The sequence below is a fragment of the Erpetoichthys calabaricus genome, chromosome 7 (genome assembly GCF_900747795.2).
Source record: "Erpetoichthys calabaricus chromosome 7, fErpCal1.3, whole genome shotgun sequence".
Classification (NCBI taxonomy): Eukaryota; Metazoa; Chordata; class Cladistia; order Polypteriformes; family Polypteridae; genus Erpetoichthys; species Erpetoichthys calabaricus.
The window spans coordinates 196,261,084-196,281,357 of NC_041400.2; the positions used below are offsets into that span (position 1 = coordinate 196,261,084).

The window sequence follows — 20,274 nt, forward strand, 5'->3', positions numbered from 1 at the left end:
TTAAGAAACATAGCAAAAGTTAAACTAAAAGTGAGAAATTAGTTCATGCGTTTGTTTTCAGTCGGCTAGATTACTGTAACGCACTCCTCTCAGGAATACCCAAAAAAGACATCAATCGTTTGCAATGAGTGCAGAATGCAGCTGCTAGAATCCTAACCAGGAAAAGAAAATCTGAGCACATCTCTCCAGTGGTTACCTGTGTCATTCAGAATGGACTTTAAAATTCTGCTTATGGTTTATAAAGCCTTAAATAATCTCGCCCCGTCTTATATATCAGAATGTCTGACATCTTATATTCCAAATCGTAACCTTAGATCCTCAACTGAGTGTCTCCTTAGAATTCCAAGAGCAAAACTTAAAAGAAGTGGTGAGGCGGGCGGCCTTCTGCTGTTGTGCACCTAAGATCTGGGATAGCCTGCCAGTAGGAATTTGCCAGGCTGATACAGTGGAGCACTTTAAAAAAATTGCTGAAAACACATTACTGTAACATGGCCTTCTCATAACTTCACTTTAGTTTAATCCTGATACTCTGTATATTCAATTCATTATAATAACTATTCATAGTGGCTCTAAAATCCATACTAACCCCTACTCTCTCTTCTGTTTCTTTTTCCGGTTTCTTTGTGGTGGCGGCTTGCACCACCACCATCTACTCAAAGCACCGTGATGTTCCAACAGTGAAGGATTAAAAGCCAGAAGTCTGCATGACCATCATCATCAAGTCCTTCGGTGAGAACCTTAAAGACAAAGAGGACTATTTCATTTATGTTAGGTAGAATGCCCAGAGAGGGCTGGGTGGTCTCGTGGCCTGGACCCCTGCAGATTTTATTTTTTTCTCCAGTCGTCTGCAGTTTTTTCTTTTTTTTTTGGTTTTCTCTGTCCCCCCTGGCCATCGGACCTTACTCTTATTCTATGTTAATTAATGCCTTATTTTAATTTCTTACTTTGTCTTTTATTTTTCTGTTCTTCATTATGTAAAGCACTTTGAGCTACATTTTTATATGAAAATGTGCTATAGAAATAAATGTTATTTTACACACTGCCAATGAACTGTAAAAATTATAAAAAAAACTACAGCAATAATGTCTTATGATATGTAGAAGGTGCAACTGACGCCATTGATGAAATTCAGTAAATCACCAACTGCGCCTGAACTGGCTGCACAAAAACACACAGAGGCCAACACGGATGCTTGCAGGTTAGTGTAGTGCAGCGGCTGAATCCGAGGGACAGTGATGCCGATTCACTAGGGGGCGCTAGTGGTCATGAGCTGGCTGCTCAACGAATGTACGGCACGGACTGATCAGCTCCGGCATGCTGGCAAATTACACTGGGAACCGACTACAATGTGGCGGATTAAGGGTTAAAAGACAATTCTATATTTAAGGTCTCGATCTCAATTATACAGAGTGAGTCAAAATTATGTTAACACTAACGGTACTGCTACGCATACACTTATATACAATTGTTGTGGACAATTTACGTGCCACATATGGTCCACGTGTTGAACAAGACGGCGAACAGGTTGAGACTTTCCTGTAAATCATCTTGCACATATAAAGTATGTTTTGTGAAGAAATTGTTTCCGCCATTCAAATGTTAACATAATTGTGACTCACCCTGTAGGTCTCTCTCTTATGTAAGTGTGCGTTATTTTTTACTATTTAAACATTATGTGTCTCATCTAATTTGTTTTTCTTTGCATGGCACTGCTTGGACTTTGAGCACATCGTTTGTATGAAAATGGGTTACTGAAATACAGTAAGTGTTGTTATCTTGTCGAAAATGTGAACATAAAATCCACCCAATATGATTAACCCTTTAACTGTGCTGCTCATTGTAGGTGGTCCTGGGCAGTGCAGCAGATGTGCCAAGTGTGCCAGGTTTTTTTTTTTTTTATGGTGGCTGGAGTGCCAATTCTGCCACCAACCCCCAGGTTTTTCCATGCAGGTTGGAGGGGCCTACTTGCAGATTAACGTCATACCCGGGACGGAGCCATTGCAGGTTAAGGGCCTTGCTTCGGGGCCTAATGAAGTAGAGTCACTTTTGTCATTTTCGGGATTCAAACTGGCAACCATGCAGATCCCTAGCCTCAGAGCCACCACTCCGCCCAATTCGGAGTCCCTGTAAAGCAGGAGTGGGCCAAGTCGGTCAGTGGCCGGGTGTGAATGTGTAGGAAAACTCACATGTACAGTAAAACCTCGATTATCCATCAGGGGTCAGGTCCAAAGCTGAGATGCATAAGAGAAAAGATGGACAACAGAACAGCTACTCTAAAAATGATATACAGATGAATTAGTTAAGAAAATACTCCTATTTACAAAATAAACTATATACACAAAATACAATATATAGTTTAAACAAAATTAATTCATTCATATCCAGATTACTAATCGAAGGTTATGGACGCAGGCTCACGGCTGCATCGAGGCGCACGCGTACTGCGACTCAGCGCCCCAGAGTCAAACCCAGCATCGAAGCGCACGCGCACCGCCATATTGTGAGTGGCACTGCTGCGGAGTGAAGTAATGAATAATGTACTGCTTGGGATTGTACAAACTGCTGTACGCTCCAAACCAAATCCCAGGGGACTACATTTCATAGGTATGGCTGAACAATTGTTGTGGTTATATTTGGCCGTTAGAAAATAACGTTTGCAGGCTCACGAACGCATCACGCGCACTGCGACTCAGCACCCCAGAGTCAAGCCCAGAAGCATCCCGTTTGCAGGCTCACGGACGCAGAACACTGGATGAAGGCGCCTACAACGCGCTTCTCAAACAGCAGAAGCAAAGAAGTCACAGCTCCTAAACGAAACAGCTCAACGATTGGAAGAACGACAGACAGCCGCTGAACAATTGCTCCAGTTCGCTGACGATGCATTCTATAACGTTAGGTCACAATACAACCGCTGCCCGAGAGGAAGACGAGACAGGCTATAAGTGATAATCTTTAACAGGTCCTTTACTAAGATTGCTTTCCAGATTACATGTTACACAGCTCCCCAATACCCATAATTCCGTATTACTACGGAATTCCCAAAGGTCCAGACTACAATATACTATAGCATGTTTGAATCACATTACAGTAATTCAGTATTAACAGTAAGTGCAATTATAATTCCTAGCGGTGCACAACGTATAGTTAACGACACAGCCACAGAACAAACATAAATGAGACCAGATGGATAGTAACATTAAACGAACGCTCCATATTAAAAGTAAGTGCAATTATAATTCCACACAGTGAATGCGGCTTCTATCTATATACGTGGATGTATTTACAACGAGTCATGGCTCCAAACGGAAACAGCTTTACTACAAATGTATTTCGTTCATTAAATGAGAACTTTCCCAGAATGCTCCCACCCTCCATGCTCTTACACCCCTTAACGCTTAAATCCCATAGATCGGAAGGAACAGAAAGTAATTGCCATTCTTAGATTTGCGATTCTTTAGAGAATCAGGGCTTACTGGTATTATCAGAAAACATAATAAGCAAATACAACTCAGAGGTACTGGGAGTTTTCTGCATTTTACTTGGGGTCTTCGTTCCGTAACAAACGGTGCCCTGTGTTACACGCCGTTACCCGGCTTACTGAGCACACCTCGCTTTGCCTACCAATCGGTTTCTCTCCTGCCACTCACGTCCCGTCTTTCTCTGTACCACAGACACTCCTGCTTCTTGTCTCCCGACTCGCTACCCCCACACCTTCTCCTGTCAATCATCTCCTAAGAGGCGTGCCCACCCCTCACAGAACAGAAGCCCCTCCCCTAGTCCCATCACTTACAGCATTCATTCTGCCCTTTCTGCTCCCCAACAGCACATCACTAGCTGCCCACACGTCACAACACATTAACAAAATATAATATGACAGAATTTAAAAAGAAAATTTCAGTTACAGAAGAACACTAACATTAATACAGAATAGCATTACCGTCAGTGGTTTCCATTTCAGACATGTTTTTCAACTCTGTTGACATCATGCTTTATATCGTTCACTGTTTTTCCTACTCCGTAAATTGAAGGAATACTTGAAACACCTTCACCATTTCGTAAATGTTTAATAAATTAAATTTTTGTGACACTGTGGTGGGTTGGCACCCTGCCCGGGGTTTGTTTCCTACCTTGTGCCCTGTGTTGGCTGGGATTGGCTCCAGCAGACCCCAGTGACCCTGTAGTTAGGATTCAGCGGGTTGGAAAATGGAATTGTCACAAAAATCCATCCAACACCAGATGCATAACAATATATAGCAGATTAATAACAAAAGAGAAAAGTTATAAAACGCTATTAAAACTGAAGGTACATAACAGACACTGTGGTGCTGGGGAAAAATGCTACACGCTAGCAACAATGACAGGACATAAGTGACATGACTCAGGCGCCGCCGAGAGTGGCAGCCTTTTCAGCAGCTCCGTGTACGACTTTATTTTTCTATCTTTTTTCTTTTGTTTTATTGATCACTCCTATCACTTTCTTTTATGTGGATTTGTACCCAGGACACTTTTACTATTACTACATGGACATGGATTTTAATGTGAATCTCCCCTTGGAATTAATAAAGTATCTATCTATCTATCAATAATGAAAGATGTTCCACTATGTAAAGTTTGCAGCATTCTGCACGGCAGTAGTAGTACAAGAATAGGTAGGCACTGACAGATAATCAAGGTTTTACTGTCATTTAAATCCAGCAGTCCTTCTTATCCATTTTTCTACGAAAATTCAGGTCTGCCAGGGAACAGGGTCTGCTGATGGCACCTCTGTGTGGTATCAAGTCTCAATCCAGACTCCTTTTCTGTTTAATTCCAAGTTGCTGGAATGGGCTGCCCATCTCCATTCATACTGCTTACTCCCTCAATGTATCCATCCATTGATTATCCAACCCGCTATATCCTAACTACAGGGTCACGGGGGTCTGCTGGAGCCAATCCCAGCCAACACAGGGCACAAGGCAGGAACCAATCCTGGGCAGGGTGCCAACCCACCGCAAGACATACGCCAAGCACACACTTGGGCCAATTTAGAATCGCCAGTCCACCTAACCTGCATGTCTTTGGACTGTGGGAGGAAACCGGAGCGCCCGGAGGAAACCCACGCAGACACGGGGAGAACATGCAAACTCCACGCAGGGAGGACCCGGGAAGCGAACCCAGGTCCCCCAACTGCGCGCATTTAACTTACAATTTGTTCGGAGTTCTTCACTTGTCATGATCGGGTTTGTACTTTTGTCCTGTCACACTCGCCCCTAAAACAGTCCACCACACTGATATTTACTTACGTTACGCTGACCTCTTTTGCAAGTCGCGATGGTTAAAAGCATCAGCTAAGCAAAACGCTGCGTCTTGGGCGAGTACGCGGTTCACCAACTCGAGCTTCCCTTAGCAGGACAAAGTCAAATCAAGAGCAACCGAACAACATGACCCGCTTGTTCAGATCTACTGCAAGTGGCATTTCGCCGTTAGGAGGCGTAACTACTTACTCGGTTACTTTTCTTCAATGCTATGGCTTCAAAAGCTGGTCGGAGGGATTTGAAATGCGCAAAAAGGTGCAAGCGAAAATAAAAAAAAAAAAGAAATGACTACAAAGTTATCCATTTCCGAATGCACACAACTTCCAGGAGTTCTAACAACGCAGACAGCGTTCTCCGCGTCGGACCCGAAGCCTTCCCCAAAAGTCTGTGCTTACCTGCGCAATCCCGGAGCCCATGAGCCCTCCGCCGATGACGGTAATGTGTTTGATGGCAGCCTGCCGAGCCGACGAGTACGACAGCGTCCGGACAAGCTGGTGCGTAGCGAAAGCCATCGTTTAATAAAGTCGTGGACGGCGACGGTCACTGTGCACAAAAACTGTCACGGCGGAGAGGCGAGAGTGTCAGCGATCACGTGGGGAGCCATGCCGAGGTGAACCGCGACCTTTGTACACAGTAGAGAGGGGGCGGGGCCGAGCGGCCTCAGTTTACTGCGTAAGTTTCGTCTTGCATATACATCTCTGCTATAAGAAGGGAGTATCGGCACGGCTCTTTTGGCTCGTTTATTTTGACGCATTTTATCACTTCTATACGTTAAAACCGAGTTTCATTGTGCACAAAAATGAAAAAGGTGAACAGCCAATCGTACCGCGGGGCTGCAGTGGCACCAACCTCCTCGCGCTACATGATTGGTTCAGACGGGAATGCTGGGGGCGTGGTGTGGAAGGCAGGAGGCGCGGAAGGCCGGGGGCGTGGAAGGCCGAGTCTGCGACCTGCAGCCGGATACAATGCCCGTTCTTGCTCTATGGGGCGGAGTATCCGTCAATCAGTTTTCCTCTTGCCTTGTCAATCCTTTTTATCTTCCAATCAACTGCCGTAGTTGTCTAAGCTTATATATTTAGAAACGCCCACATGTAATGTTCTTTTGATCTCACGTCGCAGTAGAACCGGAGCGTTCTGCAATTTTATGTCTAAGCGGAGTTGTAAGTTGCCTCGACGAAAACATTACCATCTGTTATATTTTTTAAACTTTATAATCAATAACAAAACGTGAATATCGATATTTAACAATAAACAATTGAGAACGTAGTACAGTGTAATAAAGGCAGGCTGCCTAACTAATTTCCATAAACAGCTACGTTAATTTGTCAGTGGTTCAAGTATCTTTATATGTATTAGGAATAGTTTTAACCAGTTGAGTTTTTGCCAAATGGACTTGTCAGATAGAAGTAGTATTAAGGGGTGAAGCCATCCTAAGTAAACTGTGCAGAAGGTGTGCAATGGAAGAATATCCATCCATTTTCCAACCCGCTGAATCCGAACACAGGGTCATGGGGGTCTGCCGGAGCCAATCCCAGCCAACACAGGGCACACGGCAGGAAACAATCCTGGGCAGGGTGCCAACCCACCGCAGGACACACACAAACACACCCACACACCAAGCACACACTAACTAGGGCCAATTTAGAATCGCCAATCCACCTAACCTGCATGTCTTTGGACTGTGGGAGGAAACCCACGCAGACACGGGGGAGAACATGCAAACTCCACGCAGGGAGGACCCGGGAAGCGAACCCAGGTCCCCAGATCACCCAACTGCGAGGCAGCAGTGCTACCCACTGCGCCACCGTGCCGCCCATGGAAGAATATTTCAGACAAATTAAAACAAATAAATACGCATGCACTTTGTAGTGCTGGTGCCAGAATGGATCCTTTTGCTCTTTACCTGGCTCCGTTAGGTGGCTCACTCTTTTTCAAAGGACTGCTCGTTGTTGCTGCACTTGATGGAATTCTGTTTGTGACGCTGCACGCTTGCCACTTTTATAGGCGCCCCTGCTGCTGGTGATTGAATGCCAGCTTATACTATGGATGACTCATCCCTGGCTGATACTACTTGTCAGTTCTCTTACTATATACTTGTGTATAAATCTCTTATATATATTTCTCTTCTGATTCGTCCTGCTTCCACTTCAAAACCGGTCCCGCCCACATGCAGCCGACGCGGCATTTCTCGATTCCTATTCGTCCTCTTCCATGTCATGCACTATACTGGCCTGCTCAAAGTCAAAGTGAACTTTATTGTCATCTCAACCATATACAAGTATACAGATAGACAAAATTGTGAAGCTCTGGGTCCACAGTGTAACAACATGACGTGCAAATAATAAATTAAAAATAGAATTAAAATTTAAATTTAAAATTAAAACACAAACAAGACATTGCGCAAAGACAAGACAAAGAAGTAGCAGCAATATTGATGTGTAAGATATGTAATATAATAAATAAATAATAGATAATACAGAAATGATCAGTGTATGATAATAGTTGTTTAAGATGTGTGTAGACAATGACAGGTCAGAATGTTTCACAGCAGAAGGATATTAAAGGTCAGTATGAGATCTTCAGTTCTTCTCTACCTGCACACTCGTCTTCACAGGACAGTGGCTCCCATGTATAAAAGTTCTGTTTTTAGTGGTGGTTGAGGACGTGTGGAAGGTCCCAGCGGGCAACCTGGTGTTAAGGAGTCTGACAGCTTGGAGGTAAAAACTCTCCTGCGTCCTGGCAGATCTGGCTCTGATGCTGCAGTATCTTCTCTTGGATGGCAGAAGTGTGAAAAGTCCATATGAGGGGCGCAGGCCTTGCGGACACTGCGTTTGTAAAATATGTCCTGTAGTGAAGGGAGAGGCACCCTAATAATGTTCTCTGCTGTCTTCACTATCCTTTGCAGGCGCTTGCGGTCGGATATGTTGCAGTTGCCATACCAGACAGTGATACAGCTGGTGAGGACACTCTCAATGGTGCCTCTGTAGAACATGGTGAGGATGGGAGGGGGAAGACTTGCTCGCTTCAGCCGCCTCAGGAAGTGTAGTCTCTGCTGGGCTCTCTTGATTAGTGATGAGGTGTTATGTGTCCACGTAAGTTCTCAGTTATGTGCACACCGAGGAACTTGATACTCCTAACGGACTCCACATCTAAACCGTTGATGCCGAGTGGGGTGTGGGCAGGACGTGATTTTCTCTGAAAAATTATCTCTTTTGTCTTGTCGATATTGAGAGATGGATTGTTGTCTTCACACCATGCAGACAGCCGTTCCACCTCATCTCTGTATGCTGTTTCATCATCCCTGCTTATCAGTCCCAGCACCGTCGTATCATCCGCAAACCTGATGATGTGGTTGGTGTTGTGCGTGGCTGTGCAGTCGTGAGTCAGCAGGGTGAACGTGCTGAGCGTAATCCATCCATCAAGTACTCGAGGTGCTGCCACGACAGGCAAGTAGCTTTACCACCTTTGCGGGAGCCACCTGTGTCTTTACAACAGCTTCTTACACAGCAAACATCAGAAGCTAAAAATGATCGTGAACACATTCGAGAATACAACTCTTCTCTAGCGTTTGCTTCCATGGGTGCACAGATAACTCAACCTCCTGGCCACGGACCACACTGTTTTAAAATTCACAAGCAAATTTATCACCAAATCTCTCCACTATACACTAACACTTCTACCTCTCCAAGATATGGACAGTTGTATGTTTTTGACACAGCGCAAGATACTGAAGTACGCTTACAAAATAAAGCAAACTCTGCATGCAGTGAAAATTTACTTTTCCAGCTCGATTCCGTGCTCAGAACCATCAACCCCTTCGCTAAATCATACAGACACATGTATGAAATCGCTCAGTCCAATCCAACAGCATCTGTACGAATGGTTTTCAAGGAAACCCCTAGGCAGGATTTACGACAATACAATGCCCCGACACGTCACACCGATGTTGCAGTGATTTTCGTCAGAGAAGATGGCGAACCGCCTGCCGAAAGGGACATTTGCATCTATCCCATAGGCAACTCCTGTAAACAGATTTCCACGCTCAATAGGAATTGCGATCCTATGGTTTACCCACTTTTAATCCCTTACCATGGCCATAGTACGTAAATTCGGAAAGCCTGATTTATTTATCAATTTCACATGTAATCCTGCTTGGCCGGAAATTCTACATGCACACTGCGTCTTTCATGAAGTATTTATTTCTTCTTGATTTTGAATTCCTTTCTCACCATTTCCGTTCCTATTCTTACACCGCCGTATGCTACGGCGGGCGTTGGCTAATATATATTGTCAGAGAGTAAAGGAGCAGAGAAGCCCACTGAAATAGTTGAGGTGCCAACTGGGCCATCTCATTTAAGGTCAAGGTCTCAAAAACCAAACTGAAATAAGCACTCTGGGGCACAATAGCAGAAAGTAGGTGTGACAGTTGCCTCCTAAGCCAGCCTGGCTTTTCCAACAAGGGAGCTCTGTTGAGCAGGTCAGGTTCGGGGACATCCCTCGTGCAGGGAGTCTTATCTCCTAACTGACCACGCTTCTTCTGGGGACATCTCTACTTACAGAGTCTGACTGGAAGGGGCAGGATTTCACGGGGCATTATGGGTGTGGCTCAGTTGCCCTCACAGGTTGTCTTCTCAGAACTGTGGAAGAGATCATTCTGTTAGCGATAGCGCCCCCTCTTGCCCCGGAGTGGTACCGCACACATGAGCCAAGTCCAGAATGCAATCCTCAGACACCCATGTGTAACTATATATCAGAGTCAGAATCACATTTATTGGCCAAGTATGCATGCATACAAGGAATTTGACTCCGGTTTTGGCAACTTCCAAGTATCTGTTACATAATTGACATACACACACGCCTGAGATAAAAAACAAGACAGAGAATGTAAATATATGTATGCACACCAAGAGCAGAGTGCTACCATCAGTCCTGTGTCACACCAACAGTAAAGCATCCTGAGACCATTCATGTCAGCCAAGGCCGCACCGGGCTCACTCACAATTTGGCCTAAGAACACAGCCATTAATAGAGAATGGGACTAAAACATCCTCTGAGAGCAACTTCTACCCACCATCCAAGGACAGTTTGGTGACCAACAATGCATGATGGAGCACCGGGTCATAAGGCAAAAGTGACAACTAAGTGGCTCGGGGGAACAAAACATCAACATTTTGGATCCACGGCCAGGAAACTCCCCAGACCTTTAATCCCATTGAGAAGGCGGGTAGACAAACAAAAACCCACCAATTCTGATGATGCAATACAGTTTACAATACAATTTATTTTTGTGTAACCCAAAATCACACAGGAAGTGCCACAATGGGCTTTAACAGGCCCTGCCTCTTGACAGCCCCCCAGCGTTGACTCTCTAAGAAGACAAAGACAAAATAAAACCCTTGTAGGGATAAAATGGAAGAAACCTCCGGAAAGGCAGTTCAAAGAGAGACCCCTTTCCAGGTAGGCTGGGCGTGCAGTGGGTGTCAAAAGAAGGGGGTCAATAAAATACAATACAATACACAGAACAGAACAAATCCTCAATAAAAAATAAAAGATTTTTTAGAAGTACGGAGCAGAATTTTACAGTAGATGATATCACATAATAAGATTTAGAAATCTTTAGAGTCCTGGAGACCTCAGCCATCAAGCTGCCTCCCCCTATTGGCCATTCCACAGCTGATACAGCGCTGGGACAGCCAATCCGATGAAAGGACCCCTCTTTCTCACAATTCCTGCGATCCTCCATCAGAGAGGACTTTTCCTTAGGCAGGCAAAACAACTTGACAGGTGGGCACCAAGTGCCACATTTGAGTACCGAGAAGAAAAACAGAATAGGTGAGGTTTGATATCCAGTTCTAACTATCATGTTCCTTATGTTTTAGTGCTAATTACTGACAACAGAGATGCAGTCTGTACAGTTAATCAGCAGCTCTAGTCAGGGTGTGCTAAACTGAAGTGGTGAGTCTTCAGCCGGGATTTCAAAGCTGAAACCAAAGGGGCATCTCTTATCGTAGCAGGCAGACCACTCCACAGTTTCGGGGTCCTGTAACTAAAAGCTCGACCTCCTACTGTTATTTTATTAATCTTTGGAATCATAAGCAGACCGGCATCTTGAGATCTTAATGTGCGCTCAGGTTTGTAAATCATGATAAGTTCAGACATGTAAGCCAGACCTCTGCCATTTAATTCTTTACTGTATATGTTAAAAGGAGGATTTTGAAATCTGCCCTAAACTTAACCGGGAGCCAGTGTAAGAATTTAAGAACTGGATTTATGTGTTCGTATTTTCTTGTTTTGCGGCCGCATTTTGTATTAACTGGAGGCTGTATAAAGAACAGTTTGAACATCCAGTGAACACCGCATTGCAGTAGTCAACCCTACTAGAGATAAATGCAGGAATTAATTTCTCAGAATCCTGTTTATTTAGAAGGTATCTTAATTTCCTAACATTTTTAATATGGAAGAAACATGATTTGGACAACTTTGTAATATGCACTTTAAATGACCTGCTAGAGTCAAAGATAACTCCAAGATTGCGGGCTGATTCAGTAAAATTAAATTGGGATTCCAACTGAGTTAATGATGACAGAATGGGTGGCGGCCATCAGTCAGGATTGGGCCCAGAAGTTGATTGACAGCCTGCCAGGGTGATTTGCAGAGGTCTTGAAAAAGAAAGAAGGGCCAACACTGCAGATATGGACTCTGCACATAAACTTAATGGAATTGACAATAAAAAGCCTTTGAAACTTCTGAACTTCTTGTAATGCTACTTCAGTACACCAGAGAAACATCAGAAAGAAAGATCTAAAAACACTGAAGCAGCAAACTTTGTGAAAACCAACTCTTGTGTCATTCTCAAAACTTTTGGCCACGACTGTACTTTTATTTATTATTATTATTATTATAAAGCTGGATGATAAATTAGACTGGACTGTCAATACTGATGCTCTGTGCAAGAGAGGACAGAGCCGGCTATACTTCCTTAGAAGGCTGGTGGCCTTCAACATCTGCAATAAGATGCTGCAGATGTTCTATCAGACGGTTGTGGTGATGTGCTGGGGAGGCAGCATTAAGAAGAAGGACGCCTCACACCTGGACAAACTGGTGAGGAAGGCAGGCTCTATTGTAGGCACAGAGCTGGACAGTTTGACATCTGTGGCAGAGGGACGGGCGCTGAGCAGACTTCTGTCAAATCATGGAGAGTCCACTGAACAGGATCATCTCCAGACAGAGGAGCAGCTTCAGCGACAGACTGCTGTCACCATCCTGCTCCACTGACAGACTGAGGAGATCGTTCCTCCGTCACACTATGTGACTCTTCAATTCCACCCGGGGGGTAAACGCTAACATTATACAAAGTTACTGTGTTTGTATACCTGCACTGTTACTACTCTTTAATTTAATATTGTTCTTTATCAGTATGCTGCTGCTGGAGTATGTGAATTGGGATTAATAAAGTATCTATCTATCTATCTATCTATCTATCTATCTATCTATCTATCTATCTATCTATCTATCTAAATAAAAGACAAAGAGCAGATGACAAAGTAGAACATCATAAAGAATTCAAAAAACGTTGGCACGGTACCCATGCAGAGCAGGTTAGAGATAATGAAAGTACGAAAATTCAAAACTCTCAAAAAAAATGATAGTAGAGATCGCATTAGCGCAAACAAATGGAAATTATTACTCGGTGAAATAAGGGAACAGCAAAAAAAGATCAAACATGTTGTTCGGATATAAACTTTAAGTCGGAGACTTGTAGATCGTCTAATTCGTGTTGCCATCAGGGAAAAGTAGTGTTTCTTCCCAATGAAGAGTCGTATCCGCGAGAATTAAAAGATTTGTTATTTGGTGAAAGTGAAATCCACACACGCGAGCAGCAGAGACGTGAAATTACTGGCACGTAGTGCAGGCCTGGGGGGGGGAGGGGGTGACGAGCGAAGTGAGCAGGGGGAGAAGCCCCCTAATATTTTAATGATTTAAAGGCTCCCTTTAGCACTAGAATTACCAAAGCTTACGAGAAAACTCGTAAATCCGGCCCACCATAAATCCACTCGCACGTCTCCATTCAGCGTCTTTTGTGTCTTATGATGAATGTGTCGATAAGCCCAAGCAGCAAGCAGCCTGCTATACCATCCCTCCCACCGCCGGAGAAACTGAAAAAACTTCTCCCAACTGAAGCCTCGTTTATCAGGGAGTCAGGCTAAAAGAATAGATCGTTATTTGGGACGTGCATTTTTCACGTGTGTTCCGTGTCAGTGTAGGATGACAGGAAATGTTGAACACAAAAGACAAACTTTTTCCATGTTTTAGTGCTAACAACAAAATGAAGACATGAAGCGTAGGCTATAATGTGTGAAGACTGAAGTCCAAATATCAAATACGCACTTTCACAAATGATACAAGTATAACAGAACAACCTGAAGAGAGGCATCAGAAAGGCTAAGAGGGACTACAGGAGAAGGACCGAGGAGCGCCTGGACAGTAATAACCACAGGGAGTCCAGCACTTCACCAACTACAGGACCAGCCATGGAGCTGCTGAAGGTGACGCCTCAATGGCAGTGGAGCTGAACCACTTCTTTGCTCGCTTTGAGGTGGAACTACCAGAGGCAGCTGTCACACACGCAGCAGCAGCAACTCACAACAACTTCACGCCGTCCCTTAGGGTGGATTAATACACGAGGTGAGACGCTTGCTCCAGGCTGTCAATCCTAGAAAGGCAGCAGGTCCCGGATGGCGTCCCTGGACGTGTATTGAGGAGCTGTGCAGAGCAGCTGGCTGGGGTCTTCACAAAGATCTTTAACCTGTCACTGTGCCAGGCCTCAGTTCCTCCCTGTCTGAAATCCTCCATCTTACTCCCTTTACCAAAAAAAAAAAATTGCCCATAATCTGCCTGAATGACTATCGGCCAGTAGCACTCACCCCGGTGTTGATGAAGTGTTTTGAGAGACTGGTCCGCAGTCGTATCATGTCCTTCATCCCTCCCACTTTTGATGCACACCAATTTGCTTACAGGGCTAACAAGTCTACTGAGGACGCTGTTGCTGCTGCTCTCCATGCTACCCCTGTCCCATCTGGAGCACCAGGGGAGCTACGCACGTCTCCTCTTTATTGATTTTAGCTCTGCTTTTAACACCAGATTGGTGGGCCAGCTGCTAGCCCTGGGACTCCCGTTATTCCACCCGTCTGTGGATTAAACGACTTCCTGACAGACCGCACACAAAGGGTTAGGGTGGGCCCTCACATCTCCTCGGCCATCAGCATCAGCACCGGCTCTCCTCAGGGGTGTGTGCTGAGCCCTCTGCTCTTCACGTAGTACACACATGATTACGCCCCCCCCCCACCCACCACAGCAACGCCATCATCTAATCTGCAGACGACACCACTGTGGTGGGGCTCATCTCTGGGGAGGCAATGAAAGGCAACCTTTTTTGAGTTCAAAAATTTTCTTTTGCGGCGCACGTGAGGGACTGCCCATAAATAAAGTCGTGACGACACAATCTATGGACAATCGCCAATAAAAACAGTTAATTTTACAAGCTTGAAAGACATTTTATTAATAAAGGAATCAAAGGATAAATCTTAAATTTAATTAATGTGAACGTTGAGATTGTTTTTCAACACATATGTGGATCAATTTTCGAAAGACAGACGCGCATTTCCTTGTCGATCATTTGAAGTCTCTCGCGTTTCTTAGACTTCGTTTCCGTACAGCGATACTCTCTCGTCGGCAAGAGCCGAAATGTAGCGTTCGTATTTTCTCGTTCTATATTTGCTCCGCCTTCTTCTATCCGTACAGTGAGTGAGATCTTCTAACAATGAGACTTTTTAAGTCTCACGAGATGTGTTTTTGACACCGCTGGTGTTGATATTATGATGAATGGTGAACAGCGAAATTTTTAACTTGCATTCAAAATAAATATCCGCAAATTAACCGTTATCTGTTTTTCCAACATAAAATATATATTTTTTTAAACATTATCTTTTTAATCAACCAAAAGTTCAAAAACACTAGCAATTTTAAATATTTTACAAAAGTTTTCATGGCGCCCCTAGAAAATTCCGCGGCGCACCGGTTGCCCGACAGTGGCCTACAGGGACGAAGTGGAGCGGCTGACAGCGTGGTGCACTGACAACAACCTGCTCCTGAACACTAGTAAGACCAAGGAGCCCGTTGTGGACTTCAGGAAAAAGAAAACGGACATCAAACCACTCTACATTGAAGGAGACTGTGTGGAGAGGGTGTCCTGGGAGTCCATATCATGGAGGACCTGTCCTGGGGTGTGAACACAGCTGAGCTGGAGAAGAAGGCTCAGCAGAGAGTCCTCAGGAGAAATAACATCCTCCAAAAACTGCTGGTGTCCTTCTATCGCCACTCTATCGAGAGTATCCTGTGCTACTGCCTCTACGTGGGGTTTACCAGCTGCACAACAGCGCAGAGGAAAAAATTCTTAAATAAAATAAATTCTTTGCATTTATATAGCGCTTTTTCTCACTACTCAAAGCGCTCAGCAATTGCAGGTTAAGGGCCCAACAGAGCAAAGTCCCTATTGGCATTTACGGGATTCAAACCGGCAACCTTCTGATTACCAGTGCAGATCCCTCACCTCCGAGCCACCACTCCGCCGACAAGAAAGACACTTCAGCGGATCGTAACGACGGCCCAGCAGATCAGCAGATCATTGGCTGTTCTTTACCCTCTCTGGATGAACTGCACGGCTCTCGCTGCCTCAGGAAAGCACAAAACATCTTGAAAGACTCCTCACACCTCACTCATAGATAGATAGATAGATAGATAGATAGATAGATAGATAGATAGATAGATAGATAGATAGATAGATAGATAGATAGATAGATAGATAGATAGATAGATAGATAGATAGATAGATAGATAGATAGATAGATAGATAGATAGATAGATAGATAGATAGATAGATACTTTATTAATCCCAATGGGAAATTCACAATGACTCATGACATGGGGCAGAAGACAGAGGAGCATCAAAACAAAGACTAACAGACTGAGTAACCCTGCTGCTATTAGGGCACTGAATGCCACCTCATCACCTCCAGCGCAGCAGTGCAATAGGTGACATCTTGTGCAATAAGGTCTTATGTTAAATGTTTGTGTTCTACCTTACCAGTAAACCCCCGATTCTCTAAAGAATTGCAAATCCAAGAATGGCAATTACTTTCTGTTCCATCCAATATTTGTAGGGATGTAAGATCATTGAAGGTGGGAGCGTCCTGGGAAAGTTTTCATTTAATGAAAGAAATATATTTGTAGTAAAGCTGTTTCTTTTTGGAGCCATGACTCGTTTGGTTCTGGTGTTTCAGAAGCGCGCTGTAGGCACCTTCATTCATTGTTTTTATCCATGCAGTCTCGTTTTTGTTTTTCTATGGGTGTGTTGTTAGCCAGACGTCGTTTGCTGTTAGGAATCCTAATTGAACCCCTGACCGCAGGCACTGTGGAGTAGCTGACTGCTGGCACTGTCAGTAGTCACCACTACCTCAAGTTTAAATACATACACATATATAGATAGATGCTGCATTCACTGTGTTTCCCAGTAGACACGATACGTCAGCCTTATTCAGAGTGGCAAAAGTGCCATTTAAACTACTAAGGTAGACGTGGACACCGGGTTTTCTGATGAAAAAACAATAATGCTTAAAACAGTATCGTTTACATACAACAGATTTTGGTGAATCGTTTAAATGCAATTATTTATATCTATTTATACACTAATAATGGCAATTATTAAATAATAATAATTATTATTATTATTAACCATTCCTCCCATATAAGTAACATTTCGGGGACTGCCTTCACACTCCTCTCGCTCACTCAGATCTTGTAATTTGAGAGTATTCAGTTTGGCAATATGGTGCAGCCTTAGTTTGTGGAAGACAGACACAATTAAAGACGTGAGCATAAAATGATGGCCATCAATTTCAAACTGTGTTTCCTCGATGAGAAAAAACATCATCAAGTTTGAGAAATGTTAACAGCTAACAACAATCTACATAGTTAGTGACTAAATCCGTTTAGCCAAAACGTTGGTTGTAGGCTCACTTGAGCACATAAATGCATAGCTTTGCTAGCTTAGCCTGGCGTAGCTAAATTAAAGATTATAAAACGGGATTTTCTAACGGCCAAATATAACCAAAACAATTGTTCAGCCTCACCTATGAGATGTAATCCCCCGGGATCTGGTTTGGAGCGTCCAGCGGTTTGTACAATCCCAAGCAGCACATTATTCATTACTTCACTCCACAGCAGTGCCACTCACAATGTGGCGGCGACGTTGACGTACGATTCTGCTGGTCATGAGGCGTCCAGTTATTCTATGTCAATGTTTAAATATGTCACCATGGCAACTTGTTGGCGTACACACTTTACATCAAGTTTAGTTTACAGGTTGTGTTGTGTTGTTTGGGCGCCACTTACTGACTTTGGGAAGCCGCTGGGTTTGACTGTTGGGCGCTGTGCGAGTGCGCATGCGCTTTTGGCACAGCTTGTGTCTGGCGTCTGTGTATATATACAACCTTCGTAAACATTACTAAACGAAGGTTTTATATGCGGTGGTGTGCGCGTTTGGGCAGCAGTTGTATTGTGACCTGAAGTTTAGTTTACAGGTTGCGTTGTGTTGTTTGGGCGCTACCTACTGAGTCTGGGAAGCCGCTGGGTTTGACTCTGGGGCGCTGAGTCGCACTGCGCGTGTGCTTCAATGCATCCATTGTCCTGCGACCATGCATATATACAACTGTCGTTTAGTAATATAGATTTCTTCTTATCTTTTTTTTAATTATATTTTATTTATATTTTGACACCACAGGGACTGCACCTAATTTCGTTGTATTTGTTACAATGACAATAAAGATATTCTGATTCAAATGCTCTCAGTCACGTTCACGCTTGCCCTGATCTGACACTGCTGTTTTCAAATAAAGACAAACTATAACAGAGGTGAACTCAGATCGGAGAAAGAGAACAGAAGCCGTCCCCGCAAGAAACGTCCACTCACACATAAGAACGACGCAGCTGCACCAGGCGTAAAGGCGAAAGATGGCACCATCTGGATACAGGATGAGGTCTGGCGTCACCCTGCCAGTCAGTCTGCCCCACACCTGTCCTTCAAAGAAACAGCGTGGCTTAAAGAGCTCACCAACGTATCGTGCAAACTCCTGTTTGTTTTGTGAGGGTCTTTATATGTTACTTATATAAAAGCCAGGTTGAACGTTATTTAGACGATTTATTTACTTATCTTCCGACAGCATAAAGTCACAAGTAGACTGCAGAGCTTCCTCGGTTTGATCGCTTTGGTAATTCTAGTGTTAATGGAATTTTAGGATATTATGTAATTTAAACCTTTTATTTAACTTTAAGTAATCTGATCTGACTTATAGTTGAAATTTTAATATTTTATCAAATTTATAAACAGATCTTATAAATATTTATACATACTGATTGAATGAAGCTTTTTTTTTTTCAAATTTCATATAAAATTTATTTCAGGAGCATTATTCATTGTTTACATATGTGCAGTGGGAATAAGGGTTGGACATTTTAAATAAAAAGCAATTTACAGAATGAGTGTGCCAGAGCAATTGTCCCTTCAGGGAGACTCATCTTCTACTAACCCTCAAAGCTAAAGTAACTTAACATTATCATAATACATACATCACATAAACTAATAATTATTGAAATACAGTAGTAATAATAATACAGCAATATAAATACGACTGCTTACACTGGCGTTTCAAGGCTCTTCGATTTCATGTATCATATCTCAATGGTGGCTTCATCATCAAAGTGCGACATTGTTGGTCACGACATTGTTAATGGAGTCACAACTGTACTCAGTATTATGAACTAAGGCAAACAAATGAAATTCTTGTAATAAACAAATTAAACATATGAAGTGTTACCGTACTTACCGTTTGTGGTGTATACCGCCATTTTGTATTCATGTCCTAATCAGATATCGGACTAACTGGGACTTAGATAGATAGATACTTTATTAATCCCAAGGGGAAATTCACATACTCCAGCAGCACCTTACTGATACAAAAAACAATATTAAATTAAAGATTGATAATAATGCAGGTATACAGACAGACAATATCTTTGTATAATGTTAACGTTTACCCCCCCGGGTGGAATTGAAGAGTCGCATAGTGTGGTGGAGGAGCGATCTCCTCAGTCTGTCAGTGGAGCAGGACGGTGACAGCAGTCTGTCACTGAAGCTGCTCTTCTGTCTGGAGATGACACTGTTTAGTGGATGCAGTGGATTTTCCATAATTGATAGGACTCTGCTGAGCGCCCATCGCTCTGCCACGGATGTCAAACTGTCCAGCTCCGTGCCAACAATAGAGCCTGCCTTCCTCACCAGTTTGTCCAGGCGTGAGGCGTTCCTCTTCTTTATGCTGCCTCCCCAGCACACCACTGCATAGAAGAGGGCGCTCGCCACAACCGTCTGATAGAACATCTGCAGCATCTTATTGCAGATGTTGAAGGACGCCAGCCTTCTAATGAAGTATAGTCGGCTCTGTCCTTTCTTGCACAGCGCATCAGTATTGGCAGTCCAGTCCAATTTATCATCCAGCTGCACTCCCAGGTATTTATAGGTCTGCACCCTCTGCACACAGTCACCTCTGATGATCACGGGGTCCATGAGGGGCCTTGGCCTCCTAAAATCCACCACCTCTTGAGAGACCAGGCCCGAGTTTGTGAGTAGTAACACCAAGTCTGAGGTGCATTTCTTTGTTTTTTCTAGCATTTTCCGAATCAGAGGCTGGAAATTGCAAGTTTCGAGTTTTAGTCGAATTCAGCACTATAGATAGATAGATAGATAGATAGATAGATAGATAGATAGATAGATAGATAGATAGATAGATAGATAGATGACACCAAAGATGGCACCACAGGCAGTGCTCTCCATCCAAGTTTTTTGGATTTGTAGACTGCTTTACTACAT

The 20,274-nt window shown here is 43.6% G+C and overlaps 2 protein-coding genes across 2 annotated transcripts in view; both read right to left on the reverse strand.

Annotated features, from left to right (window-relative positions):
- Window positions 1–5,925, reverse strand: part of hadh (hydroxyacyl-CoA dehydrogenase) — a 45,061-nt gene extending 39,136 nt beyond the window's left edge. The window contains exon 1 of the mRNA XM_028792420.2: window positions 5,690–5,925. Within this exon, the coding sequence (XP_028648253.1) occupies window positions 5,690–5,806 (117 nt within the window). The 5' untranslated portion in view covers window positions 5,807–5,925. The remainder of the gene's footprint in view (window positions 1–5,689) is intronic.
- The window catches only part of pigg (phosphatidylinositol glycan anchor biosynthesis class G), a 1,234,979-nt gene that overhangs the window by 465,090 nt on the left and 749,615 nt on the right, over window positions 1–20,274 (reverse strand). The gene's annotated exons all lie outside the window — the stretch shown is intronic.